This window comes from Corythoichthys intestinalis, chromosome 11 (assembly GCF_030265065.1).
Source record: "Corythoichthys intestinalis isolate RoL2023-P3 chromosome 11, ASM3026506v1, whole genome shotgun sequence".
Taxonomy (NCBI): Eukaryota; Metazoa; Chordata; class Actinopteri; order Syngnathiformes; family Syngnathidae; genus Corythoichthys; species Corythoichthys intestinalis.
Genome location: NC_080405.1, coordinates 35,973,992 through 36,001,873, shown reverse-complemented (window position 1 = coordinate 36,001,873; position 27,882 = coordinate 35,973,992). Strand labels below are relative to the sequence as shown.

Genomic DNA, 27,882 nt, shown 5'->3' with positions numbered 1-27,882 from the left:
TCCACATCTCATTATTGACCCCGTCAACCGCCCCCACCCCAAATGAGACGTTAATTACTATGAATGCTGATGAGATGAGAGCCGAACATAGATTTTTGCCCTCACCACTCACCACAAGAACCCAAGCGTGGTTTCCAGGGAAACTGGAAACGTGAAGCTTTTCAACAGGCAGAGCAGCCACAGATTCAAGAGCGCCGATTGCCTAAGACAGATTCTTCTACAGACAAACCTGTAGCCACAGCAGTCAAGAGCAGAACACCGTGCATACAGGAGGTCTCTCAACATGAAGTTCGGACAATGTTTGACCTAAATGTTCCAGACTCTCTTGCGGAGGCTTCTTTAGTCTGAATTGACTGCTCAGGTACATTGCCTGCTCTCTGTTTTATTATATCGTGTTTGCGGGTTTTTATGTTCATTCTAATTGACTTCACTATGCTCTTTGTATCCAATTTATTGATGCTAGTCATTTAAAATGTATTATTGAAACTAAAGCATAGAAAATTATGCAGCCTATCACTGTGTTGTGGAAAATCTGCCGAAGGCTAAAATGTGTTTGTTGATTCTCGTCTGTTATATACTACAGTACTTATAATAGTATTGGAAAAAAATAATATTCAAAACAAATGGGGATCAAGAAAACAATATAGAGCAAATGTTGGTCATATTACATAACGTGCAGGTTAGTGAAAACAATATCGATCAGCAGTTTTTGTTTTGTTTTTTCTGCAGGAAAATCTTACACAAGACAAAATGGGAAGTCTCAAAGATGAGACAAAAGGTTTCCGTAAAGATTCTGATGATGACACTGCGCTTGAAGGACCTCTCGCGAGCACCAATCAAGACTCAACAAGTCGAGGAGGCGGTCAGATAGAACTGCTCCATAATGTTGGTCCTGTTGATGAGGAGAACAGATGGGAAGGGAAGGGTTGTGATAATAGTTCGCAGTCCGATTTTTTCAACGCGAAGGAGCAGACTGTCCATTTAAAACAACAATCAGAGGGTGACAAAACAACAGCCATGGAAGATATAATTAGAAAAACCGATAACCAAGCTGAGGACACAGTCTTGTTTCCTTTGCCATCAACCGCGGACCCCTCCGACCCAAATTCCCCCGCACCTTTTGGGCAGCACCACATGCGCACACAGGTCAGTCTGGAAGTGGTCCAGTGTCACTCAGCTGCCACGAGCCCCATGACCCCTCCTGAGGGTGGTCATTCCTTTATTTTCCCAAGCTCCTTGAGCAGATCTGGAGCTGATGCTGGAATGCAGGCGGGTGAGCTAGTGGAGTTTTGCTCCGTGGCCACATCTCCCATGACTCCCAAGACTCCCTCCGTCACAGCCTTCCCAGCACTCGCAGGAAGAGATGGGAGTGGAACGCAAACAAGTACACCAGCAGAAGTTAAGTCTGACACAATCAGCAACTTGCAAGTGGCGGATCATAATCACCAAAGTAAGCAACAACGGATGGGTAGTCTGGATCAAGACATTACCATCTTAGTGACTCACTATGATACCGATGAGGTGAAAGAAGGAGAACGGGAGGAATCGTGTCGTCGTACCGTAGACCCGATCAAGACTGGTGAAAATAAAGAAAATGACAACAAGGATGAGCCTGAACAAGAAATCAAAGAAGTCAGACACGAGAAGAAATATGCATCTCAGCCGCCTGTCCCGGAATCTCCAGCTCCTGATGGCTACCACAACATCCGAACTCAGGTGAGTCTAGAAGTGGTGCAGTGCCAATCTGCGGCCACCAGTCCTATGACTCCTCCCGAGGGAGACCACGCCTTCCACTTTCCGAGTCACGGCGAAAGAAGCGATGCAGAGACTCAAATGGGTCAGCAAGTGGAGTACCGTTCCGTTGCTACAGCGCCAATGACGCCAAGAACGCCCACAGTTACAACTTTTCCCGAAATCGGAAAAGAAGCCATCGCAGAAGAGAGCAAGGACGAAAAGGAAAGTCACGTGAAAGTTGAGGAAAAGAAAGAAGAAAGTGAGGAAAATGAGGTGGAGGAAGGTGAAGAGGAAAAGGACTGCAAGGAGAAGAGCGAGGAGGTGGTGCAGGAGGTGAGCTGGGATGAAAAGGGTATGACATGGGAAGTGTATGGGGCGGTGGTGGAAGTGGCAGTGCTGGGTTCTGCGATCCAGAAACACCTGGAAAAACAGGTGAAGAAGCAGAAAAGGCAGCCCTCGTTGCCCCCTCCTCCACCGCTCAACCCCTCGGCCACACCGCTGGCCTACGAGGCAGCCCAGGGAGGCTCCGGCAGGTGCCGGGCAGGGAAGAGGCGGGAGCGAGATGACAAAGTGGGCCGTAACAGAAGAAACCCATTTCGACTTCTGATGGACAACATGCAGCAGCCACATTGTTGCGCCAGAGCGCATACCACAGAGTAATTTTACAGTATAAGATGGGTATTAACAATTTTAATAATGTATTGAGTGATCTGGATCCTATCCTAGGTGACTGGGGCATGCATTATGCCTTGGCTGTGCATTCTGCAGACTTTCTTTCAGTTGTGGAACCTCCAAAAGTAGGACACAATTTAGACCGTCATTTTGTTTGAATTTCACATTGTAATTTAAACAATTGCCTTTTCTGAGAAGGCCTATTAAATGTTGAAATATTATTGAAAAGAATGAAAGTCATATTTAGGTCGCCTGTAAACTTTATTGTACAGATTAGGTTCATCCTGAATATTCACTTTAAATCTGAATATTCAGAACGTTTTTTCACCCTTCCATGCACTAAGAATGATTCTTTTTTTCTCCTAAACTGTTTTATTACATACAGTGCCTTGCAAAAGTATTCGGCCCCCTTGAATCTTGCAACCTTTCGCCACATTTCAGGCTTCAAACATAAAGATATGAAATTTAATTTTTTTGTCAAGAATCAACAACAAGTGGGACACAATCGTGAAGTGGAACAACATTTATTGGATAATTTAAACTTTTTTAACAAATAAAAAACTGAAAAGTGGGGCGTGCAATATTATTCGGCCCCTTTACTTTCAGTGCAGCAAACTCACTCCAGAAGTTCAGTGAGGATCTCTGAATGATCCATTGTTGTCCTAAATGACCGATGATGATAAATAGAATCCAAATGTGTGTAATCAAGTCTCCGTATAAATGCACCTGCTCTGCGATAGTCTCAGGGTTCTGTTTAAAGTGCAGAGAACATTATGAAAACCAAGGAACACACCAAGCAGGTCCGAGATACTGTTGTGGAGAAGTTTAAAGCCGGATTTGGATACAAAAAGATTTCCCAAGCTTTAAACATCTCAAGGAGCACTGTGCAACCCATCATATTGAAATGGAAGGAGCATCAGACCACTGCAAATCTACCAAGACCCGGCCGTCCTTCCAAACTTTCTTCTCAAACAAGGAGAAAACTGATCAGAGATGCAGCCAAGAGGCCCATGATCACTCTGGATGAACTGCAGAGATCTACAGCTGAGGTGGGAGAGTCTGTCCATAGGACAACAATCAGTCGTACACTGCACAAATCTGGCCTTTATGGAAGAGTGGCAAGAAGAAAGCCATTTCACAAAGATATCCATAAAAAGTCTCGTTTAAAGTTTGCCACAAGCCACCTGGGAGACACACCAAACATGTGGAAGAAGGTGCTCTGGTCAGATGAAACCAAAATTGAACTTTTTGGCCACAATGCAAAACGATATGTTTGGCGTAAAAGCAACACAGCTCATCACCCTGAACACACCATCCCCACTGTCAAACATGGTGGTGGCAGCATCATGGTTTGGGTCTGCTTTTCTTCAGCAGGGACAGGGAAGATGGTTAAAATTGACGGGAAGATGGATGCAGCCAAATACAGGAACATTCTGGAAGAAAACCTGTTGGTATCTGCACAAGACCTGAGACTGGGACGGAGATTTATCTTCCAACAGGACAATGATCCAAAACATAAAGCCAAATCTACAATGGAATGGTTCAAAAATAAACGTATTCAGGTGTTAGAATGGCCAAGTCAAAGTCCAGACCTGAATCCAATCGAGAATCTGTGGAAAGAGTTGAAGACTGCTGTTCACAAACACTCTCCATCCAACCTCACTGAGCTCGAGCTGTTTTGCAAGGAAGAATGGGCAAGAATGTCAGTCTCTCGATGTGCAAAACTGATAGAAACATACCCCAAGCGACTTGCAGCTGTAATTGGAGCAAAAGGTGGCGCTACAAAGTATTAACGCAAGTGAGCCGAATAATATTGCACGCCCCACTTTTCAGTTTTTTATTTGTTAAAAAAGTTTAAATTATCCAATAAATTTTGTTCCACTTCACGATTGTGTCCCACTTGTTGTTGATTCTTGACAAAAAATTTAAATTTTATATCTTTATGTTTGAATCCTGAAATGTGGAGAAAGGTTGCAAGGTTCAAGGGGGCCGAATACTTTTGCAAGGCACTGTATATATAGGACAGTGGTTTCAAACATGTGGCCAAGGGGCCAATTTCAAATAAATTGAATTAATTAAGTGACGGATGCCTTTTGGGGAGGAAAAATCAATCATTTCAATGGTGAAAAATATAATTAATACTTTTTTAAAATCTAAATAAATAAAATTGAATCTTAAAATAAAACACATTGTAATCAATTTTAAAAAGTTTGGAGACATGAATTCAAATAAGTGTGATATTTTGCCCCTAGAACTTCTTTAAGGCGGGATAGTGGCAGAGTGGTTAGCACGTCTGCCTCACATTTCTGAGATCAAGGGTTCAATCCCAGGCTCCGGCCTTACTGTGTGGAGTTTGCTTGTTCTTCCCATGCCTGCAAGGGTTTTCTGCAGGTACTCCAGTTTCCCCCACTTTTCAAAAACATGAATTGTAGGGTGATCGAAGACTCTAAATTGTCCCTAGGTATGAGTGTGTGCGTGAATGGTTGTTCATCTTCTTGTACCCTGCGATTGGCTGGCATCCGATTCAGGGTGTATCCCGCCTACTGCCATAGTTAGTTGGGATTGGCTCCAGCAACCCCTTGACCCTAGTGAGGATAAGCGGCTCAGAAAATGAATGGACTTTATTGATATATTTATTTATTTTGTTTTGTGACCTCACTTAACTCTGTGACTGCCTTTGACGGTAATAGACGTCCAGTCCATTTGTGAGATGGGTAGGACATCTATTGCCGTCATAGTTGCATTCAATATCAATGTCCCTCTTTTACTAACTACCACAAGGTGTCCAAGTGAGTCTGAAGTGACTCTTGATAGAGTATGTGCCTTGCACTTGACTGGTGAATGATATACAGGGTGGGGCAGAGCAACTTGCTTATTTAAATGTGGCTCCCTGAAGCGATGGTTGCTCTGAAGATGGTAGGGATAGACTTATTTGAGAGGGTGGGGCTTAAAGTTTGGTTCTTAACATTCGTTTTTTATTTTGTGTTTATTTTTCAGGAACCCCAGTGAGCATCATGAAGTGGACGGAGTGGGAACAGGCTTTCTCTGTGGAGGCATTTTTTTCAAGTGAGCAATAAAATCACGTGGATTAAGTTCCTGCACCATAACTAATTTGTCGGGATGAAATTTCAATTTTTCATGGAGGATTCGTCTCACAGAACGAGCAGACAACCCAAGAGCAGATGCATGTTTATGGGCAGACCGTCGGGGAGATTTTTGGGGTGGCGTTGCTGTACATGGGAACCCAGGTTTCTTTTTCTTCATCACCTTTTCCTCTAAAGTTGTTTACCCATGACACAATCAACTGCCGGCCAGAAACAAGATCACGGGGGTCAACATTGAAATGCCTACGGAATGCAAGTTGCGTTGCGATGATTGAGCGACCGCTTGAAATAAAATGCCTCAACAGCAAAAGCACATTCCAACTTCGTCCACTCCATAATGCTCACTGGGATTCCTGAAAAATAAACACAAAATAAATAATGCACATTAAGAACCAAACTTTAAGCCATACCCTCTTAAATAAGTCCATCCCTACCATCCTCAGGGTGACCATCGCTTCAGGGCGCCGAATTTAAATAGGCAAGTTGCTCTGCCCCACCCTATATTTTGTCTCAAAGTCAAAGTTTAAAAACTATAGCTCCCCCTTTGAAAATGCTTAATTAACAAATAATAATGAGGGAACATGTGTTAACAACACAATATTACCTAGTTTTAAATTATGTTGATAGAAATATGGAGCTTTTGTAACTATCGGCGGCAATTGTTGTCCATCTTTCATCCGATGTCATCTGAGAGAAACTCAAGCGTCGCTCAACCCTGATGGGTGAATGGTATCTGTCAGCAGGTAGTGTAAGAACACATTTTAATATTTATGTTTGCTTTGTTGGTAGTTTCTTATAAGTATTGTATGCTCAATTGTTGGTGGTGAACTGTGAAATAATGTCCTAAGCGCAGTACAACTATGCCATTTATTGTTATTCGTGTCTGTTATTTTCATGCTTACCACTATTGGCCATTATGCTTTCAGCATGCATGCTAGTTGCATTAGCCTCTGTAAAAGGTGTACACGTATGTTTTATTTATTTTTCCCTCAACACTGTTCCTTTTCGACTTTTCCGAGGACTTCTAAAGCCAGTTTTTCCTCCAAGATGTTACACTGTGTCTGTGTATTTTAATGTCATTGTTGCTATTGCTATTCACTTGAAATGCTATAGCTATCCTCTTTGCTTTTTACACTCCATTCTTATACAGTTTATAAATTACTTCATTCTTGAACATTCTATCAAGTTTCCCAACTTCTGGAACAAGGAGTCATGGCCTCGAGGTCTGTGAGTTTTATGCAGGGATGTGAATTTTAAATCTAAATGTCGTATGTGAAGAGTCCCTAACGTAATGTGTAGTGTCTCGTGCTCTGCTTTTAAATTGACCACTGATTTTTTTTTTTTTTTTTAATATACATTGTGACAATGTTGATAATTGCTTCAATCAGAGCACAAGAGCACAATCATGATCAGAAATTATGACATTATTACAGCCGTGTTTGCCATTTATACTTATTTGTGATTGAAAATAAAGCAATCTTGTCGCTTTCTCTCTTACCTTTGATATAGTTTGGTTTCAGCAGTGTTAGTCTGTGCTATTGTTGTGCAAACAATTCTTCACTTCTACATTTGAGGTATTAGTTTATTCATATATAGCAATGTTATACATTCATTTATATTTGCCTATGTTTTTCTGTGCTTCTATAGTGTTTATCTCACGCTGCAGGAAGTCATACAAAATGTAAACATCGGCAAACAAGGTATATTAAAACATTTTATCAGCTAAATTACAATCCTGTGTCATCCGCTGAGGCAATGTGATACACATTTTTATGTCAAAGGGTAACATCAGTCAAACTGGGTGTTGCTCTGATGACAAAGTTCATTTGAAAGCAAGACAGTTTTCAATCTGTTTTATAACACATTGACCAAAATAAAAATGACTATCTGCACAAAATATCTTGTTTTCCAATGGCTTCTTTCCTTTTAATGTGTTATGACACTGCTGTGGCTGGGATATTTTTCTCAGTTTAAAGTCTCAGCAGTAAGTGTTAATTGAAAAATAAATGATTGAAATGCTGATAAAACAAGTTTAGTTCACGATCCATAAACACACCCCTTGCTCGTGTGTGTGAATCACAACTGCGGTAGGTTAATCCCAAATGATGCATTAATTTACAGTACATGGAAGTATAAAGTGTGTTTTATCATGACAAAATATGTAAATTATTTCAGCCTTAATTTAAGAGGTTTCTAGAACATATAAAAATCATAAAAACACCGCCATATGTGTTTCAATAAGAATGTACAGGCCAATGTGTTATCATGACATTGTTATTATGGTATAAATTTTGGTTTTTCTTTTAGTTTTGCTGAAAAGGAATACTCACAATAATGTACCATTTAATTTTTTACATCTTCTACAAGGCTCCCAACAAAAAAGAAGCTTTTAGGTATTCATCCAACATTGCCAAGGTTGTGTTGGACTGTCAGTTTGGTTTTCTGGTTGCAGATAATACACATTTTCGATTTCCACCGTCACGTTACAAGTCTGTTGTGCTGAATGCAGGGTTAGTCACACCATCTCTGTGATTGTCTAAACTTTTTTTCGGGCTTCGTTCGGCCAACGCTGCACCCAAAGGTTCGATGTATTCGTGGGGGCTTTCATCCTCCTCTTCCTGGATTTTCTGCTGATAAGGAGCAGTGTAGGATTAGCCCAATACACTGCTAAAAAATACACAAATTTAAATGTGTTATTTACCATAACGGCTTTTGTATCCTTCTCAAAGGAGTTCTTGTCATTGCTGTAGGTCAGGGAGTCAAGGCTGGAAAATGAGGGAGAAAATCAAATGAAAAATCAGATGAAAATTTTAATTTATTCTAGGGCTGTCAAAATTAACGGGCGGTAATTAATTGTTTTAATGAATCACGTTAAAATATTTGACGCAATTAACGCACATGCCCCGCTCAAACAGATTAAAATGACAGCACACTGTCATGTCCACTTGTTACTTGTGTTTTTTGGAGTTTTGTTGCCCTCTGCTGGCGCTTGGGTTCGACTGATTTTATGGGTTTCAGCACCATGAGAATTGCGTAATTATTGACATTAACAATGGTGAGCTACTAGTTTATTTTTTGATTGAAAATTTTACAAATCTTATTAAAACAAAAACATTAAGAGGGCTTTTAATATAACATTTCTATAACTTGTACTAACATTTATCTTTTAAGAACTACAAGTCTTTCTATCCATGGATCGCTTTAACAGATTGTTAAGGTTAATGCCATCTTGTTGATTTACTGTTATAATAAACAAATACAGTACTTATGTACAGTATGTTAAATGTATATACAGTGCCTTGCAAAAGTATTCGGCCCCCTTGAATCTAGCAACCTTTCGCCACATTTCAGACTTCAAACATAAAGATATGAAACTTAATTTTTTGGTCAAGAATCAACAACAAGTGGGACACAATCGTGAAGTGGAACAACATTTATTGGATAATTTAAACTTTTTTAACAAATAAAAAACTGAAAAGTGGGGCGTGCAATATTATTCGGCCCCTTTACTTTCAGTGCAGCAAACTCACTCCAGAAGTTCAGTGAGGATCTCTGAATGATCCAATGTTGTCCTAAATGACTGATGATGATAAATAGAATCCACCTGTGTGTAATCAAGTCTCCGTATAAATGCACCTGCTCTGTGATAGTCTCAGGGTTCTGTTTAAAGTGCAGAGAGCATTATGAAAACCAAGGAACACACCAGGCAGGTCCGAGATACTGTTGTGGAGAAGTTTAAAGCCGGATTGGGGTACAAAAAGATTTCCCAAGCTTTAAACATCTCAAGGAGCACTGTGCAAGCCATCATATAGAAATGAAAGGAGCATCAGACCACTGCAAATCTACCAAGACCCGGCCGTCCTTCCAAACTTTCTTCTCAAACAAGGAGAAAACTGATCAGAGATGCAGCCAAGAGGCCCATGATCACTCTGGATGAACTGCAGAGATCTACAGCTGAGGTGGGAGAGTCTGTCCATAGGACAACAATCAGTCGTACACTGCACAAATCTGGCCTTTATGGAAGAGTGGCAAGAAGAAAGCCATTTCTCAAAGATATCCATAAAAAGTCTCGTTTAAAGTTTGCCACAAGCCACCTGGGAGACACACCAAACATGTGGAAGAAGGTGCTCTGGTCAGATGAAACCAAAATTGAACTTTTTGGCCACAATGCAAAACGATATGTTTGGCGTAAAAGCAACACAGCTCATCACCCTGAACACACCATCCCCACTGTCAAACATGGTGGTGGCAGCATCATGGTTTGGGCCTGCTTTTCTTCAGCAGGGACAGGGAAGATGGTTAAAATTGACGGGAAGATGGATGCAGCCAAATACAGGAACATTCTGGAAGAAAACCTGCTGGTATCTGCACAAGACCTGAGACTGGGACGGAGATTTATCTTCCAACAGGACAATGATCCAAAACATAAAGCCAAATCTACAATGGAATGGTTCAAAAATAAACGTATCCAGGTGTTAGAATGGCCAAGTCAAAGTCCAGACCTGAATCCAATCGAGAAACTGCGGAAAGAGCTGAAGACTGCTGTTCACAAACACTCTCCATCCAACCTCACTGAGCTCGAGCTGTTTTGCAAGGAAGAATGGGCAGTCTCCCGATGTGCAAAACTGATAGAAACATACCCCAAGCGACTTGCAGCTGTAATTGGAGCAAAAGGTGGCGCTACAAAGTATTAACGCAAGGGGGCCGAATAATATTGCACGCCCCACTTTTCAGTTTTTTATTTGTTAAAAAAGTTTAAATTATCCAATAAATTTTGTTCCACTTCACGATTGTGTCCCACTTGTTGTTGATTCTTGACAAAAAATTAAAATTTTATATCTTTATGTTTGAAGCCTGAAATGTGGCGAAAGGTTGCAAGGTTCAAGGGGGCCGAATACTTTTGCAAGGCACTGTATCCGTCTTGTGTCTTATCTTTCCATTCCAACAATAATTTACAGAAAAATATGGCATATTTTATAGATGGTTTGAATTACAATTAATTATGATTAATTTCTAAGCTGTGATTAACTCGATTAACAACTTTAATTGTTTGACAGCTCTAATTTATTCATTAAATTCAAATTTGTGGAAACAGTGTTTAGTTTACCTGACTTTGTCAACATCTGAACTTTCTCCGTCCAGGTCCAAATCCATGGCTGAGTCAATGTTAAGATTGAGAACCGGGTTTGCCCTAACAGTGTAAAATTATGGTACAGAGTTAAGAATAAGGCACATTTTCTAACATTTACTGACAATAGGTGAGTTATAGATTGTCTTCTGACCCCTCCATGGTGTATTTGTTGGTCCCTGGCACCACAGGGCCACTTTTAAGGTTGTCAGATGCCAGCATGTTTGCAGAATTCATAGCATGTGCTGCCTTGAGCTTCCTCCTGTAGCTAGAGTGTGAAGAGAGTTGATGAGCACAAGGTATACACTACTGGCAGCTCAATAAATGAATGAAAACATGTAGTCATTCATAGTACATACTTTCTGCGGGTGCACACCAGTGAAGTAATAAGGACAACAAGTACAATGAGGGAACCTGCAATGACGCCATAAAGGATGAATTTGATAGTGTCAGACTCTGGTGTTTCTTCATTAACGGAGCCATCCTGAAAGAAAGTACAAAATTCTCACATTAGTTTAATATGAGTAACAAGATGCATTCTTCCCTCTATATTCCAAAAACATGCATTTGTTTGCAAAAGTAACTTCCAGAGAAACAACCTGCTCAAAAATACCATAGTTAAGAAAATGAGTGACATCTTAATAAAAATATTTGTTTTTAAAGTGCCAATGTCAGCAAAAAGCTGTCATGTCATTTCCTGTTTTATTTTGAAGGCTTCGCCCTCCTCGTGTCTGCGTACTTGCCCTTCCTCTGGTCACTTGATCACCTATTGTTTCCACCTGTTCCCCATTACCTATTGTGTATATATTGCCTTAGTTTCCCTTGTCCTGTGCAGAACTGTCTTTCTTCCAAGGTCAGTCACGTAAGCCTCTCGCCATAGCCTGTCATAGTGATACTGAATATTATCCTCCATTTGGAGTGCTTTGTGTTTGAACCTTTTTGATCTTAGCCATCTTGATTTTTTTTCCTCCATTTGGAGCGTTTTGTGTTTTTGCCTTCCCTCCCTTTTGGAGTGCATTTTTGTTTGAACATTGATTGTGGTTGCCCTGACTTATTCCTCCGTTGGAGAGCTTTTGGTTTGTACTTTTTTTCTCATCCCCGCAAGTCAGCGGAAGAAACTCTGTTTTCAAAATAAAATTTTTGCCTGAACCTCCGCAACTGAGTCCGCCTCGTCGTCTCAGCCTGACAAAAGCATGTTTATTTCATATTTCACGTGGTATTTTCTGCTCCTATATGAAATCGATCGCTTGGATTTGTGTGGAAGCGATCGTTTCATTTATTCAATTTTTTTCAATCTTTCGCCATTAAAATTAGTGACTTCCGTCTCCAGTCTCGGGTTGAGGAAGAATGCGAATGTAACGTCACCCGGGTCAGCATCTCACAACACAGCCATTGCTTTACAGCACGTGGATGGACCACAGATTCAGCTGATTTTGCAGATTAAATCGTTTATTTTTCGCATCACGCCATCCCAATGTACTGCAGGCTTTTGTTGCTGCACCAGGGAGAGTGGTGTGAGGCTTTGTGGATTTCCAAAAGATTCTTGTTCACCGCGATGGGCAAAACAATTCCGACAATCAAGAGACCATTCGACGGATGACTAAGTGGGTAAGCTTCGTGTTTTATATCATGTCAAATACTGGGATCATGGCAAATGTTTTAATAAGGAAGTGGCTTGCATTTTGTGGTGATAATACTACTCCTGTTTTGTTTATATTTTCGGCATTTCCCCTTCTCTCCACGGCGACGAGCACTGCCTGCCCGCCGCCATGGGCTGACCGATCGGCGGAGACAATCAACACCGCCACTATATGTGACATGAATTGGGGAACTTTTGTGTGATTTGTCATTTTCGGCATTTCATCTTCTCTCCCCGGCGACGAACACTGCCTGCCCGCCGCAGAAAATGCTCAGTTCGACTTAGTATGTCGGCTAGCTGTCACGTTAGCATGTCGGCTAGCTGTCACGCCTCCTGCTTTGTTTACGGTCTTTCCTCCGTTTCCGAAGCTGAGGCAGGGAAATGACAAAAGCCTAAATAACTCCGGTGGAATAAAATACTATTCGGGAGGCGCAAGAAGTCGACAGTTTTTACCATTATGCAGTAATTTTGCCCTGTACATACTGAATAAATGCATTTCTAATATTTCATATTCCATTTAGCACAAGACTGTTATTTGTCGTGACCATAATTTTTATTTAGCAATTGGGGAAAAATATTTAGATAAAAAGAATAAGCTGTAAAAATACTGGAGCGATTAAAGACAATGGCATTTTGCTGCTCTCTGTCGCAATTTTCCCCATTCTAAATCGTCGCCCTCAATGGGCTGAATTCTAAATCAGCTGCAATCGTGTTCTTGCTGACATCATCCTCCAGCTGGGGACACTATAATGATAGGCGGGGCTAAATGGCAGATTAAAGGACTAATTTCTCGTTATCTGTGCTTTGCCAAATTGTTGTATATAGTCGAATAGGCTCAAAATATGATTGTAATTCAAATAATAACGCTATTTAAGATGTTTTTTATGCTGTCACAGGCACTTTAAGTTCACATTTTAACATTAATTTTCCATATTTCCCATGTGGAGGTTACGCTGAAACTCAATGTGTTTTATTAACTGTGTATATGCAAATAAGGATTTTAAAAAAGGGTTTCTGATAAATCAAATTTGTTTCACTTTTATTTAATCATTCCCTCATTCCCTCACTCCAACATCTTTTCATCACTTTATTTAGCTCACACTGCCATCCATTGGCTCATTTTCAATCCTCTCAACTCTTAATGGACAAGCAGAATACTAGGTGAAAAGATGTATTTATCAATGTATGTACTTTTTGTCTGATTAATTTAACTTAAAAAATTACCAAAGCACACCCAATACTTACCACATACAAGAGGCCTAATTGTTCCAGTACTTGAAAATGCTTGGGGTCAGACAGCATTGCCTTCACTTGTTCTGACATAAGCGCCGTCCCGTTGGAATAGAGAAAATATGTCACCATCATTGCACCAACTGAAGCTCTGTGGAAAAAAATAATAATACAGAACATGATTGTATAAATAAATGAATTTACACCCAAATAGACTTTTGTTTCTTTCGTGTTAATTTCTTAACTAAGTGGCATCAACAACAGGATGAAAAGAAACCTTCCACCTGCTAGTGTGTAAAAATAACCCTCAATTTTCTTTGCTGACCGCACCATCTAGTGATTTTAGACATCAGTCCATTTTCAAATGAAGTAACAGAAAGTGCGTAATAATTTACCTGGATTCTTGAGAAGTGTCTTCCTTTATGGAAACAATTTGAACCACTGCTTTGGTAGCAGATGTAAGTTCCCTGAAAATGGAACAAAGAGATGCGTTAGCATGATTTAAAACCACAAATGGACAAAGGTTCTCAGCAACAGTTGTTCATTCAAATTCAACTGTCAACTTGTAATGCTATGCTGTCCCCTTTTGGTTAGCACTGTGATAGTACACATATGTATACCGTGCATATTCACATACCTGATGAGAGCAGGCTTATTTTTTTCCACCTCAGCTGGGGGTTTGCTGAATTGAAGTAAAACTCTGTAAGATTCGTCAACTGTGAAAATCTGTAGTATTAAAATAAAAGTTTAGACAAGTTGGCAAGAAACTGTTAAAAAGTATATGAGTGTTAAACTGATGGCCCGGGGCCCAGATACAGCCCGTCGCATCGTTTTGTCTGGTTTACGAAATTAAATCATTTGCATTGACTCCATGTTTTTCGCAAAAATATAATTAATGTAAAATTTCCACAGTCCAGAAAAACACTTTTTTTGTTTGTTTGTTTTTCAACAACAACAAAAAAAAACACACACATAATAATGATCATAGAGTATTTGCTGTTCATTCCTTTGTTTTAATTAAAAAAAATGTTAAATGAAAGAGAATGGTTACCCCTTTTCCTACTATTTTTTAAATTAAAAACAGCAAATTAATAAAATATAAACATTTATAAATATATATATTTATATATGAAAAGAGAATATATACTGTTGCCCACCCCTTTTTTAAAAAGAACCAAAAATGGCTGCAGTAGCGTACCGCACAAATGCTATTTTTAGACTGTGACGTCGCCATCGTAATGCGGAAGTGGGTTGTTATAGACACGCCCTCACATACAATCCATGTCATTTCTGCTCATTTTATCCGGTAATCTTTCAAAAAAGAACGTGCCGATCAAACACTGCTGCTATGGAACTTGTTGAAACAACTCTAGACATTACGACATATGAAGGATTTTTTTTCTTCATACGTTTCCCAAAACCAAAAACTTGGGAGGAAAAAATGTGAAGAATGGATCAACTTTCGCGGACGTCCAAAAGACCAGTTTAACGCCAGCAAGGTGAAGCCATTCACATTTCATATGCAGTAAACATTTTGCTGGGTTGGCATGGTCCTTCAGAGGACAAAGAGGTAAGCCATTTTGATCATTTTTACCTATTTTTTAGCGTGGCATTTTGCCGTGCTCTTTCTGTCTGACAAGCGATGACCTGAAGATAATTAAAATGGTATATGATTGCCACTGTTACCTTTTCTGTTGTTAAAAAAAAGCAACTTTAGTAAGGGGGAAGTGTGAATAAATTATATCATTAAGATTTGTTATTAATGAAAAAATTAAAAGTTTTCGTTGACTGCCACTAAGTAGCATTTGCGATCGCTACACAAAAATAGCAATGTAAATTGTCCCCAAGAACAGTCAGAGACATAAGACAACCAGAGGATATAATATGTAAGAAAGACAGGACATATGGTGGTAAAGCATAGATTGTTGAAACAGGAGAATGTCATTGTCAGTGGCGTAAGGCAATGCACACAACAAAAAGGCGTCAATAAAAAAGCTAACTGTGGATCAGGTCGGCTCTTTTTCCCGTCTTTTTCAGCCCTTGACACTCAAGCCATCTCTTTTACTGAACACTGGCACCAGGAACATTATTTTCGGACAGAATTGGTACGTTTAGCTCAGTAAACATCTCCTACCTTCATACACTGTTTCCATTTATTTACTATTAGGGACAAACGGGAGGTTAGCCACAATTGCTAACGTCATGAATATTAATGAGCAAAAGTGACGTGTTGCTTGCGGTAAGCCATTGACTGGCGACCAATTAATGGGCATGAATAAATCAATGGAGAAACTTTCATTCACCACTCCCAGTCCAAATAGATTGGATGTCTAGCACTGTCATTTTCAGCCCAATTAGTTAAATATTTATATGGGTTAGCTAACATAACGACCCTCTAAAGACCCACGACAAAGATGAGTTTGACGCCCCAGGCTATATTTCCCTATAGATGTGATGAAGGATTCAAGATCCAGTGACTCACCTCAAGCGTAGTGTTTGTGGAAAGGCCGCCAGTATCGGTTGCAGACACTGTTACCAAAAATTTCCCTTTCAGTTTGACATCAAGCCCTTCAGTGTTTCTGGATGCAGGAGGTAATAAAGTGCACATGAGAAGACAATAATATTCTCAGCAATGCAGAAAAGCTGCTGTTGTTTTACTCACTGAATAATCCCAACGTAAATATCCTTTTGCTGTGTGGTTACAACCTCGAACAGCAATATCGTGTCACTTGTTTGATTGAAGATGTCCTCAAATTTCACGTCACTTACTTTAAAGTCAAGCTGGGCATTAATTCCTGTGTCACGATCTGTTGCCTGCGAGCACAGAATAGACGTGACGTCTATCGTGTCAATGGTAGTTTTAAATATCAACCACATCACATAGTCTGTGAATACTATACATAGAGTATACCTTGGTTTGTATTGAATGAATTAACTGGGAGGGTCGTCAATGGCAGCTAATGAGTTAAACAGCTTAATATAAACAGTGCCGTACTTTCATTCTTACTCACAGTGACTCTCGCGACTGATGTCCCTTTGCTTGCAGTCTCTGATACCACAACTGAAGAAGGAAGACATTACTTTGAGCAATGTTGCTGAATCAAGATGATTTTTCAGGAGGGCCGAGAGCCAAAAGTAGTATTTGTCATGTGCCAAAATGGATTTTGCCATGTGGCATTTTTTTTTTTTTTGCCATGTGGCAAAATGGATTTTGCCATGCGGCATTTTTTTTGCCACGTGGCATTTTTTTGTTTGGCATGTGGCTTTTTTTTTTTTAATGTGGCAAAATGGATTTTGACATGTGACATTTTTTTGGGTTTGTCGCATTTATTTTAGGGGGTTGGTATGTGGAATTTTTTGGGACGGCAGTTTTGAAGGCCATGCACGTCCATGCCATTGACGACTATGCGCGTCCAAATTTTCCATTCATATTAAATGGCAGAAAAACATGTGTGGCTGTGATTTTTGACCATACACTTTACATTAGAGCGCATTGGCATTCAGCTGACACCCAAGTCAGGCTATGCCATTGACGGCTATGCACGTCCAAATTTTCTATTCATTTTAAATGGCAGAAAAACGTGTGGCTGTGATTTTTGACCATACACTTAGCATTACAGCGCATTGACATTCAAGTGGCAACCAAGTCAGTCCAAATTTTCAAAAATCCAAATCCATTAAGCCACATACCAAAATAAATTGCTACATGTCAAAATCAATTTTGCCACATGGCAAAAACAAAATGCCACATAGCAAAATAGTTTTTGCCACATGGCAAAAAAATGCCACATGGCAAAATCAATTTTGCCACATGGCCAAAAAAATGCCACATGGCAAAAAAAAAAAATGCCACATAGCAAAATCCATTTTGTCACATGGCAAAAACAATGCCACATGGCAAAATCCATTTTGCCACATGGCAAAAAAATGCCACATGGCAAAATCCATTTTGCCACATGGCAAAAAAATGCTACATGGCAAAATCCATTTTGCCACATGGCAAATACCACTTTTGGTTCTCGCTGTCTCTCTAATTTAATGGCACTAGGGTAAGTGAAGTATTAAGTGAGGTATTTACATATTCATATTAAGAACAGAGTGCCATCTGGTATTGCGATCTGCTATTGTGATTAACATGTAAACTGAGGATGGTGATGTGCACAATGATGAGTCTGACTGACATGTTTTCTAGGTAATTGCTTTTTGATCACTCACCATAGACAGAAGAATCTGAGAAGATGAATTGTGGAGCATTGTCATTGATATCTTCAATGTTGATTACCATTTGTCCTAAGTGCAGAGGGATGTTAATATGCAGTAATTAAACTTAATGACACATATATTGTTGCTGTAAAGGCCGATACATACTCCACAAGGCGACAAAATGTCTTTGCTGGCACTCGTATCGCTGAGTATTTTAGGGTATTTTTGTGTTCCTTGCAAGAGTATCGTGGAAACATTCAGCAAAAGCTCAACGTTATCCATTGTTTACTGTCAACCCCCCCCCCCCCCCCCCCCCCCAAAAAAAAAAAAATATTACGGCGACAATCCAAGTTTCCACTTTAACAATTAACCCTTAAAATTTTTAACCAATCACGCAATAGTTCTTTAACAACAAATGAGAAGACATTTTTGGTAATATTTCCAATTCAAGGTTGTCCAAAAACTTCTGTTCTCGCATTACTGGAACAAGAACATGTTTCTCATTGAGTATGTGTAGGCCTTAAGTGAGCAGACCTGCAACGAGACTGTTGTTCTCTCCTTTTTCGGTGTACTCGTCTATCACCCAAGCCTCCATCAGCGCCTGGTCACACAGCTCATAATCCAGATTGTGTTCTGGGTTGACCACTATGTCTCCTGTCGGTTCAAGAATGAACCAGTCACAAGGTGAAAGTGATCCATTGCATCTACATTTGAGGGACTCGAACTCATAGATCAGCGAATGGTTTCCATCTTTGTCCGATGCCTCAAATTTCCCAATAGCCTCAGTCAACGTTGTGTTTTCCTTCACTTTCACTGGCTTTGAAGGGATGAACTCAGGCCTTTCATCGTTGACGTCTAAAACGTCCACCTCCACCGTCACCACATCTTTTTTCTGTCCAAGATCAGTGGCTTCTACTTTCAACATGTATTTCTTCCGAGGACTCTCATAGTCCAGATCAACATCCAAGTCCACAGTGATGTTTCCCATATAAACTTGATCTTCTGCAGTTGTGAGAATGGCGAAACTGTCGAAACTTCCAGCGATGATTCGGATAGATAGTTTGTTAAAGTCTGTTGTCTGGTCCAAATCTTCAGCCATGACGGTCCCCACAAATGCACCTGGTTGCAGTAAATTTGTCCCATTAAGGAACCGCCCTTATCAACACTTCAACTTTACTGAAATATACTGACCTGTTTCCCCCTCTCGGACACTGAATTTGTACGAGTTGCTTTTAAATGCTGGTGTGTTGTCATTGACATCCTGGAAGAAATGGAACGGAATAATTTACAGAAGCCCCTTTCACAAACATATCCCAGTAAATTCCTGTGTAAGATGAAACGGGATTGCTTTCACGCATGTTGAGATATCCCGGGAATGACGCAGGTTGGACACTTTCACAGACTTTTCACATGTTGACCACTGGCGCTATTTTGCGGGGAGGGCTGCTGGCGCGATTTTATAACACGGACATTATGTAATTTTTGGTTCGCATTGGCTGTCATAATGGTGGACAAATCGTGTTTTGTTACAGGACCGGTTGAGGGAGCGTTCCCGACGTCGTAACTGCAGCCAATTTAAGCTCATCAAGACTGTATTTAAGCCCAGGCGATCCAGGAGAAGGGTGCCGAAAAAATAACTTGCTGGGCGCCGTTCGACTCCTCGTACTCTCGATTTTTGTGCATTTGCTAGCTTGTTTGTCCGCCGCCCTTGTTTTGAAATCCTCTACTTGTGCTGGTATTTGAGTGTATTTGTTTTGTTGTCTTATTGCAGACATGTCCACAGTCCGGCCCGGGGGCCAAATGCAGCCCGTGGTCAAATTTCATCTGGCCCCAGTCTCTGTCATAAAATCAGTAATGTCTGCCCCGCACACAGACTTAATAAATTGATCAGCAGTTCTGCTGCTAGTCTATGAAGTAGCTTACACACTAAATGCTGCTCCTCATTTACCAACTAAAAGGCAGCAGCACTCTAAGCAGCATTACCCCGTGACCCTTTACATCCAATTTTCTAAAATGGCGACAATCAACAAAAAAAAGAAGGTTGACTGCGACGGCCGACGCTTCAAGGATAGGTGGAAATTGGACTATTTCTTCAATAAAATACACAACAACTGTGTCTGCCTCATTTGCAAAGAGACAGTCGCTGTTTTTAAAGAGTTCAGTGTGAGGCGATATTACCCAACAAGACACGCTGACATGTTCAACAAGATTAAAGGGAAGATACGCAGCAAGAAATTGAAGCACTTGAAACTAGTTTAATTTCACAGTAGCAGTATCTCCCAAAAGCCCGAGAGTCGAAAGAGAACGCCACATTGGCTAGTTGCGAAATTATTAATTAAAAAAAAAATCATAAAGCTAATGTGACACACAGAATGGCTTGCTAAAAATAAATTTGCTCAAATATATTGTTCTACGTAATGGTCGGCCCCCCACATTTTTACCACACCAAATCTGGCCCCCTTTGCAAAAAGTTTGGACACCCGTCTTATCGGCTCTCTCCCTATCGCTTAGGTTAGTATTGTTGATCCCCGTCGACCTACTGTCACGGACCCATTTGTTATTCCCCCATTTCCGCAATCGTGTGTATTTTTGTTTGTATTTTTAAAAAACCTTTGAACGCATCCCTCCGTTGTTTTTTGCTTTGAGGTACAACCTTGTTTCCGCAGTTGCAGACACAAACATCAGCAACAAAATAAACCACACATTTCCAAAGATGGACGATGGACTCTATTCCTCGGCTCTACGATCCAGTAGCAATTTAGTTTCGTTATGTTTTCAGTTAAATTTTGCTATTTCCAGCTTGCTATGTTGATAATTGCGATGTTTGTTCACTGCTTTTCATTTTACTGTGAAGAAAGAGGATGTGACAATCGACCCGCCATGATATGTACGTCATCAGTCATCGTGCTGTGACCCGGGAATTTCATGCTTGCTTTCACATACACCTCGTCCCGGTGATGGAGAAAATATTATGTGACCCGAAGTGAATTAGCACATTATGCCTTAAGATAAATTCAATCCGGGTCAAAGGGCGGAAAGATGGGAGAAAATATTATGTGATGCCTTAACATTAGCACATTATGCCTTTGTGATGTATGATTGCCTCTGTGACCTAGATTGTAACAACTTGTTATTGTTTTTCACCTTGGGTTCCATAGTTAGGAGGGAAACTCAAGAGATAACTTGTTTTGCATCATAGTACACGCTTGAGTTCCATAGTTAGGAGGGAATCTCACGAGCTAACTTAAATAAACATTCTACTTTAACCGCTGGGAGCCTCAACTGGGGGGGAATCTCATACCCTTGGGGGGGGGGTCTCACGAGTTCGGGTGGTGCGTTTTCGTGGGGGCGAGGAGTGGCCATGCGCGTCCCCGCGTCAGACGTGCCTATAAGAGTCGGGGGATTCCCCAAACCCCCCGAAGTCTGCCAGAGGATTACGTACGGGTCGCTCGGCTTTGTTCCTTTGCCGCTTTGCCGGAGCGTGGGCTCCCCGCTCATTTGTCACGGTAAGCGATTTTCATTGCTAAGGGACATCTTGTTGTGCTGTAACGGTAGCGCGGGGATTCTGCGATTGACAAGCTAGATCTAGCGTCATCGTTACCACTTGTTCTTGTTTTGATGTATGTTTGCTTGCTCTTGTGGGATTGTAATCAATAAATCTCATTTATCCTGCAATTGTCATAAACAAACATTGTCTATTTTGCAAAAGTGTGCCTGTTGCTGACTCACTGCGAACCCGGAAATTTCGGAAAACACCCGGGAAAGTCCCGGACATTATACTAAGAAGCACCCAGTTAAATGTCTGCGTAATCTTTGTGTCAGTCGATCCAGGAAATTGCTTTCACATACAAGGCCTGCCCGTTTAAATCCCGGGATTTTAACTTCGTTTAGGGGTATGTGAAAGGGGCTAGAGATAGAAAAATGAAGACTTGCAGCATTCCAACTCAATCAGCTGTACACATACCTCTACATTGATGATGACTCTGACCATAGTGGACAAGGGAGGCATACCCTTATCTGTAGCTGTAACATTGATCTCAATTTTCCCTTTCAGCTCAGCATTCAAAGCCTCGCGGTCCAGTTCAACCTGATTGCTCAACACTCCGGTGTTGGGGTCAATGATGAAATAATTGCTATACTCGCTTGGTACTATGGCAAACACGATTTGACTGTTTAATGTATCTGGCTCATCTGCATCAGTCGCCTAATCAAAGTGGAGAAAAATGGACAGAAATATCATTATATGGAATGCTGAATACTGAAAAACAATGTCTATGTTAGAATAAATGGAATTTTTAAAACATAAAATAAAACCGTAGGACTGAAGAATCCCTGTTTAAGAAATGCAGCAAAAAATGTCTCTTACATCTATTTGGAGTTGAAGTTCTGAACCCTCTTCAACAAATGCCTGATAGAATTCTTTGTTAATGACTGGAGGCTGGTCATTGATGTCCGTCACTACGATTTCTAGCAAAGCGTTGTCTGGCTTGCCATCGGAATCTTTGGCCTGAAGCGTCGCAGTGAACAAAGATCTGACTTCGCGATCCAACAGCGTCTTGTTTTGCACAGTTATTACACCCGTATGCGGCTCCACATCAAAATAAGCCCGTCTGAAACAAAAATATGTGGTCAGTAGTAGTGGGCCACAGAAAATTCGTACTTCATTCAAGTAACTGATGATTGACTAAGTCATACATGCTTTCAGGGAGAAGCTGGTAGGTAATGTTGTCTTTGTCCATTGTGTCAGGGTCATCTGCCTGTAAATAAAGATAGATTATTTTTTTTTATTATTTTTTTTTTTTTGTAACTACACAGCAAAATCAAGAGTTAATTTAAGTCAGATAGATTTAAAATCAACACTTTTTCTAAGGTGATATAATTCTCACGGATTCTGAGTTAAAGTTACACTTCGGAAAGTGTTAAGATTTTAACTCAATTATAGAGTTTAAATATCTGACACTGTCAGTGTTTTTTTAATAACACATTAAAATGTACCTTTAACACTAAATTGAGCTAATCCGTTGCACTCTGAGTGTTGTTTTTTAACATTCAAGGTGTTGTTTTATGACACATGAAACTGCATTTTTATTCCTAAATTGTGATTTTTTCTCACAATAGGAGAGTTCATTTTAAACATTCGTTGTGATGTTGATAAGGTTCTAAATGAGCGGGCTACCTAAGCATAGACAGGGAAGCAAAGTGGCAGTTGTACACAACTGTGGCACTCGCGAGAGGTAACAGAGTAAATTTGCATTCCATAAGTAAGCACATGAGTTAGGCTCAAATTTTACACACCTTTTATCCAAACGAATACACCCCATCTATTTACAGATAAAAGTACAGTGTGCTCTTGTTTTTCGCGGTTAATGGGACCAGAACCCGCCGGGATAAGTGAAAAATTGCAAAGTAGCGCCCCCCACATTTTTTTTTTCGGAATTCAGATTTAGCATTGGAAAGAGATACATAAAAGACATGTTTTTTCCACTTTTTTCCCCAAAGTATAATTAAACGAAAAAAAAATATGTGTTTTTTTTCAAATGGTTTTTAAGTACTACAAATGTAATAATTATGATACATTTTAAACATGTTACTTTCCCGCTGAATTATTATTTTTTAAACAAGAATAACATAGAAAAATGCTTGTCTTTACGAAATGCTTCATTGAGTGAGTCCACTTAAATCCACTCACGCTCCTCACTTACACATAATGAGTTGCCACAGCAAATGTTTAACAAGCTAAATGATGATTGACACATGCGGCGCCTTGACGTTTTGGCTTCCAAGCTTCCCTGGCAAGATCAAAACTTAACGGCTGTCAATCACTGTTAACAAACTACTCAGTGCTCACTGCCTGACTAAGAAATGCAGCAGGAAGGAGAATGAGACCACGTGATCGGATCGGGACAGCTCTATAAAATACTGTTTTTTATTTATTTTTTACTTGAAAAAAAATTCGAGATGAACTGAGAGTGCGAAATTTGAAGCGCCAAGTAGCGAAAGATCACTGTATTTACAATTGTGGTGTCAGTTGACCCACAAGTCTTTGCGCCTACGAAAAAAACAATAGGAGCGTCACGTTGCTACGGCGAAAACACTAACGTCAGAGTCACGTTGCCACACAGGCTTAAGTCATAAGTCACAGCATAGACTTATGATTGTCTGCACTTCGTCACAGGTTCACTTATCAGTCCAATCCTGTAATCAGAATGTTGACACAACCACATACACTGGGAGGATGAGGAGGAGCGAGGCTGAGGGCGCATAGGCCATAACAGTTGTTTTCTGACGCATGCACTTAAACTGGGTGTGGCTCACTAACTGTACTAGAAGTATCTTTAACTCTGCTAGGGGTGTCTGTATTCAACTCGTTTAATTTACACAAATTTACACCTAGAACGAACTTAATGCTGCTACCGTTAAAACACCACCCAAATCAACACTGATCAAATTAAAACAATTTACACCAAAAAAATCAACTCTACAGTTTTTTCCTGTGTTTACTGTACAGTAGTATACACCAATGCTCATCTTATATAAAGATTCCAAATACATAAGCTTCTGTTTACGGCACTTACAGTGATAGTAGCCACGACAGAGCCAACGTCAGAGTGTTCAGGCACTTTCAAGTTTGAATATGTATCCTTTGGGAATTTGGGACTGTTGTCATTGATATCTTCGATCATAATAGTAACTGTTGCAGTGGAGACAAAGCTGATTTCTTCTGGATCGCTGGCAATCACCTACGTCATGAAACAATTGACACAAATGAAAGTTAATGATGAGATTTGTTGTTATGACAGAGTGAGACGCTAACAGGAAAATAACAATAGATGCATTGATAGACTAATTAATCGACTGACTGCTCAAAATATTATTTGTATCTAACATTGTTTGTAGCCAGTGTTGTCACCGATTACTTGAAATAGTAATTTAATTACTGATTACACCTCAAAAAAGTAATCTAGTTACATTACTGATTGCTTCATTATCAAAGTAACTAAATTACTTTAAAAGTAATTTATCAGTTAATTTTTACCAATTTTTCGCCCTTTGGTGCCTCAACATAGGAATGACAACAGAAAAATGTCATCGCACGTAATTGAATTTTTCACACAAGGCTTAATCTTCCAGTTAGTGGGTGTTAATTAGTCGATGGAGTTGATTTCAACCATCATTGACCCGCGCTAGCTTAGCCACTTCGAAGCGCTGAAAGTAACAAATAACTGAGAAACTGCACGGAATTTGTTCAAATCAACTCCAATTACTAATTATACCCCTGTCAACTTTAAGATTAAGCCTAATGTCAAAAATTCTGAACTTCCCCTTTAAAATAAAAACTTAGCCGTTAAAATGTTGTCTATAAAAGTTGTAAAGCAATAAAACAAACAACAAAAATGAATTAAATGAACAACAATCCAACAAAGTCTTTCAGAATGGGCAGGGGTGAAAGTGGGCCAGAACGGTCAGGAACGCAGTTCCGGTATAAGATTCAGGGCCAGAACGCAGTTCCGGTATAAGATTCAGGGCTAGAACGCAGTTCCGGTATAAGATTCAGGGCCGGAATGCTGTTCCGGTACACGGTGCTTTGATTCCGAAACTATGACAGCAACTGTCAAAACGCTTTGTAAAAAATAAAAAATGCTAAGCTGCCACACATGCATTTCAGCTCCAAGAAGAAAACAATCTACCAACATCAGATTTACATACACAAGTGTTAACAACAAGCATAATAAAGTGCTTGTGTAGCGTAATCCGTTTCCACCCATATTTATTTTTTATTCTATTCCATGGACGGCATGGAGGTTTCCCCAGCTGCTGCAGTTATCCGAGTTTGACGATGATGAGTCACGTCAATGTGCGAATGCAATCAGCAAAGCAAAATGCCTGGACTCATTTATCCGTTCAATTGGCTGACATACTGACATGTGATCAGCAGGGATTAACGATCCCTGCTGATCACATGTCGGATTGGTTCATATGTGCATGTTTTCTGGAACCGCAAAAAAAAAAAAAAAAAAAGGTTGTTGAATTGATGCAACAAAAAAAAGGGCAATGCAACATATAATGGATCAAATATTTAAGAGCAACGAAAGAGTTGAGGAGGCTTATTTATCATATTTAGTTATATATTTACCCTGATGGGGAGGTTCAGAACACCTTAGCTGTCAATGTGCACTTTGGACTTATATTTGTTAATTTATGCTAGGCTACTTATTCATTTCCTTATGATTTAAAAAAGTCAATGTTTGCGCGCGCTTCAAAATATATTCCACTTCACTCTGCATAATATAAGTCATTTGTACTTATTTTTCTGAATGTATGTTACTTATATCTTCATTATTAAAAAAAAAAGTCAATGTTTACATTAACTTTAATTTTAATATATATCCTATATTCTTAAGTAGTTAAAATTTGGCATTTTGTATATGAAGAAATGAGGGAAAATAAAAATTAGGAGATGTGGGTTGGGGTTATTGCTGTTTTTGTTAACGTTTATTTTGCAAATCATTGAAAAAATACAATTTTGAATGAAAATCAGTTTTTGTATGTGTTATAGAAATAACTGTGCTAAAACAGCTTTCTTTGCATTTCAGTTTTTTAAGAGGTTTTTCCCCCCCAATCAACCCCAAAAAAGAAAGAAAGAAAGAAAGAACATTTCTGGCTCTGTGGCAACCTTCACGTCGGGGAGTTCCGGCAAGAAATTCTAGCCAATTTCACCCCTGAGAATGGGTCAAAATTTTTCGAACAGATCATGTGACAAGCACCTTAGAGACGGTCCTTTGCTTTGCTTAGCCAAAACTACAGCTGGGGATGGCTATTTAGAATTTCTTTAAACCTAAGCTTTCAAAAGTTTTAACAAGAACAAGAAGTACATATATATACACAGTACAGGCCAAAACCCCTTTCAATGCAATACAAATGATGGTCCTCAATATGTTTTACCCCCGACAAAACTCAAACTCCACCTATGGTTACAAACTGTGACTATAAAATATACGTAAAAGCTGGTTACAAACTGTAGAAGTGCTCTCGTTACCTGTATGCTTTGCTTCGACTTTTGACGCGTTGTGCTGTAATTCCAAGGGGCTCCTTGAATTGCATGTCGAGTTTTTAGCGGTCAACAGTGTTTTTGAGCTAGTGCAAAGTTTGCAACGCACAGAGATATTTTTGTCATCTTTACTGGACAGAAATGTGAAGTAATGGCTGTGTTTCCACTGAGCAAATGCAGCCGTTTGTGTTATCTCACCTGGCTCTTTTATTATTCGCTTCCTGACGATGTACTGTAGCTATGCTATTGTTTTGGCCATACTCTCAGCGCCGCTCACACAGCATGGTAACACACGTGACCCGTTTTATTTTTGTTCTCCGATGAGAAAACGTGACATGTGATGTCACTCTCAAACTCTTCGTACATGACTACAGTAGTCTTCATTCTAAATACATTATGAGGCAATAACAAAATAGTAACGCACAGACACTAAGGAAACTAACTTTAATTAGATTACTGGTTTGGAAAAATGAACGCGTTAGATTACTCGTTAGTGAAAGAAAGTAATCAGATTACTTAGGTTACTGACAACACTGTTTGTATCTAACTACTGTTGGTCTATTCCCGTTCTAGCGTACACACTTCTGCGTCCGTCTTGCATTTAGTAGACTGCACACATTAAAGTCTGACAAGGAGGCACACAACAATCATCTAAAATTCTCTCATAAAATTAAAATTTGCTTATTGTTGCTTGTCCACGCCTACTTAAATCCCAATTCAGATCACAATGCATTCATTTGTGCGCACTGTTGCTTAGTTTTAACTGATTTAACTTTATTGTTACTGATACTTTACTGTATCGTATTGTTTTGTAATTTTCATCTGATTCCCATTAGTTTCTTTTTCCAAAATAATGGGCTAATGGGTTGGAGGTCAAATCACTGTCCAGTTAAATTGCTCTTTACCTTTTTTTGTACTTGTCATACCTCTACAACCATTTGCTGTGTTACTTCATAATCCAGTTGTTGTGGCTCTTTAACCACAAGTTGTACGACACTGTCAGCAATGGTAAATTGTGGCTCGACGGAAAACACATCCTTGTCAGCTCCTTCCAGGGTTAGTTCGATGTTTTTCCTCTGCGAGAAGACAAACGAGATTCTTATTTGACCATCAGTATAATGTT

At 39.8% G+C, this 27,882-nt stretch overlaps 2 protein-coding genes across 7 annotated transcripts in view; one reads left to right on the top strand and one right to left on the bottom strand.

Annotated features, from left to right (window-relative positions):
• The first annotated feature begins 20 nt into the window (after nt 1–20).
• Nucleotides 21–7,409, top strand: LOC130924451 (G protein-regulated inducer of neurite outgrowth 1). Of its 2 annotated transcripts, XM_057851039.1 has the most exons (3): nt 22–361; nt 730–2,067; nt 5,404–7,409. In XM_057851039.1, exons 2-3 carry the CDS (start codon nt 751–753, stop codon nt 5,413–5,415), a joined length of 1,329 nt encoding a protein of 442 aa, XP_057707022.1. In that variant the 5' UTR covers nt 22–361; nt 730–750; the 3' UTR covers nt 5,416–7,409. The 2 variants fall into 2 exon arrangements, with proteins under 2 accessions (XP_057707021.1, XP_057707022.1); XM_057851038.1 differs by lacking the exon at nt 5,404–7,409 and having other exon boundaries at nt 21–361; nt 730–2,870.
• Nucleotides 6,903–27,882, bottom strand: part of cdhr2 (cadherin related family member 2) — a 28,522-nt gene continuing 7,542 nt past the window's right edge. For 3 of the 5 annotated variants that reach the window (XM_057851035.1, XM_057851036.1, XM_057851037.1), the window contains exons 13-31: nt 27,686–27,835; nt 24,286–24,450; nt 22,406–22,467; nt 22,077–22,320; nt 21,675–21,914; nt 18,902–18,971; nt 18,245–18,829; nt 17,723–17,797; nt 16,519–16,568; nt 16,170–16,321; nt 15,990–16,086; nt 14,145–14,233; nt 13,903–13,974; nt 13,523–13,658; nt 10,998–11,122; nt 10,793–10,906; nt 10,618–10,701; nt 8,212–8,275; nt 6,904–8,140 (exon numbers count right to left, since the gene is read on the bottom strand). In XM_057851035.1, coding sequence (XP_057707018.1) covers nt 7,994–8,140; nt 8,212–8,275; nt 10,618–10,701; nt 10,793–10,906; nt 10,998–11,122; nt 13,523–13,658; nt 13,903–13,974; nt 14,145–14,233; nt 15,990–16,086; nt 16,170–16,321; nt 16,519–16,568; nt 17,723–17,797; nt 18,245–18,829; nt 18,902–18,971; nt 21,675–21,914; nt 22,077–22,320; nt 22,406–22,467; nt 24,286–24,450; nt 27,686–27,835 — 2,721 coding nt within the window. In that variant the 3' untranslated portion in view covers nt 6,904–7,993. Of the gene's footprint in view, nt 8,141–8,211; nt 8,276–10,617; nt 10,702–10,792; nt 10,907–10,997; nt 11,123–13,522; nt 13,659–13,902; nt 13,975–14,144; nt 14,234–15,989; nt 16,087–16,169; nt 16,322–16,518; nt 16,569–17,722; nt 17,798–18,244; nt 18,830–18,901; nt 18,972–21,674; nt 21,915–22,076; nt 22,321–22,405; nt 22,468–24,285; nt 24,451–27,685; nt 27,836–27,882 lie in introns of all 5 variants that reach the window. The other 2 variants (XM_057851033.1, XM_057851034.1) reach the window with 2 other exon arrangements.

Excerpts from the sequence above, each read along its gene's own strand:
- LOC130924451 (XM_057851038.1), top strand. The coding sequence starts at position 751 with ATGGGAAGTCTCAAAGATGAGACAAAAGGTTTCCGTAAAGATTCTGAT.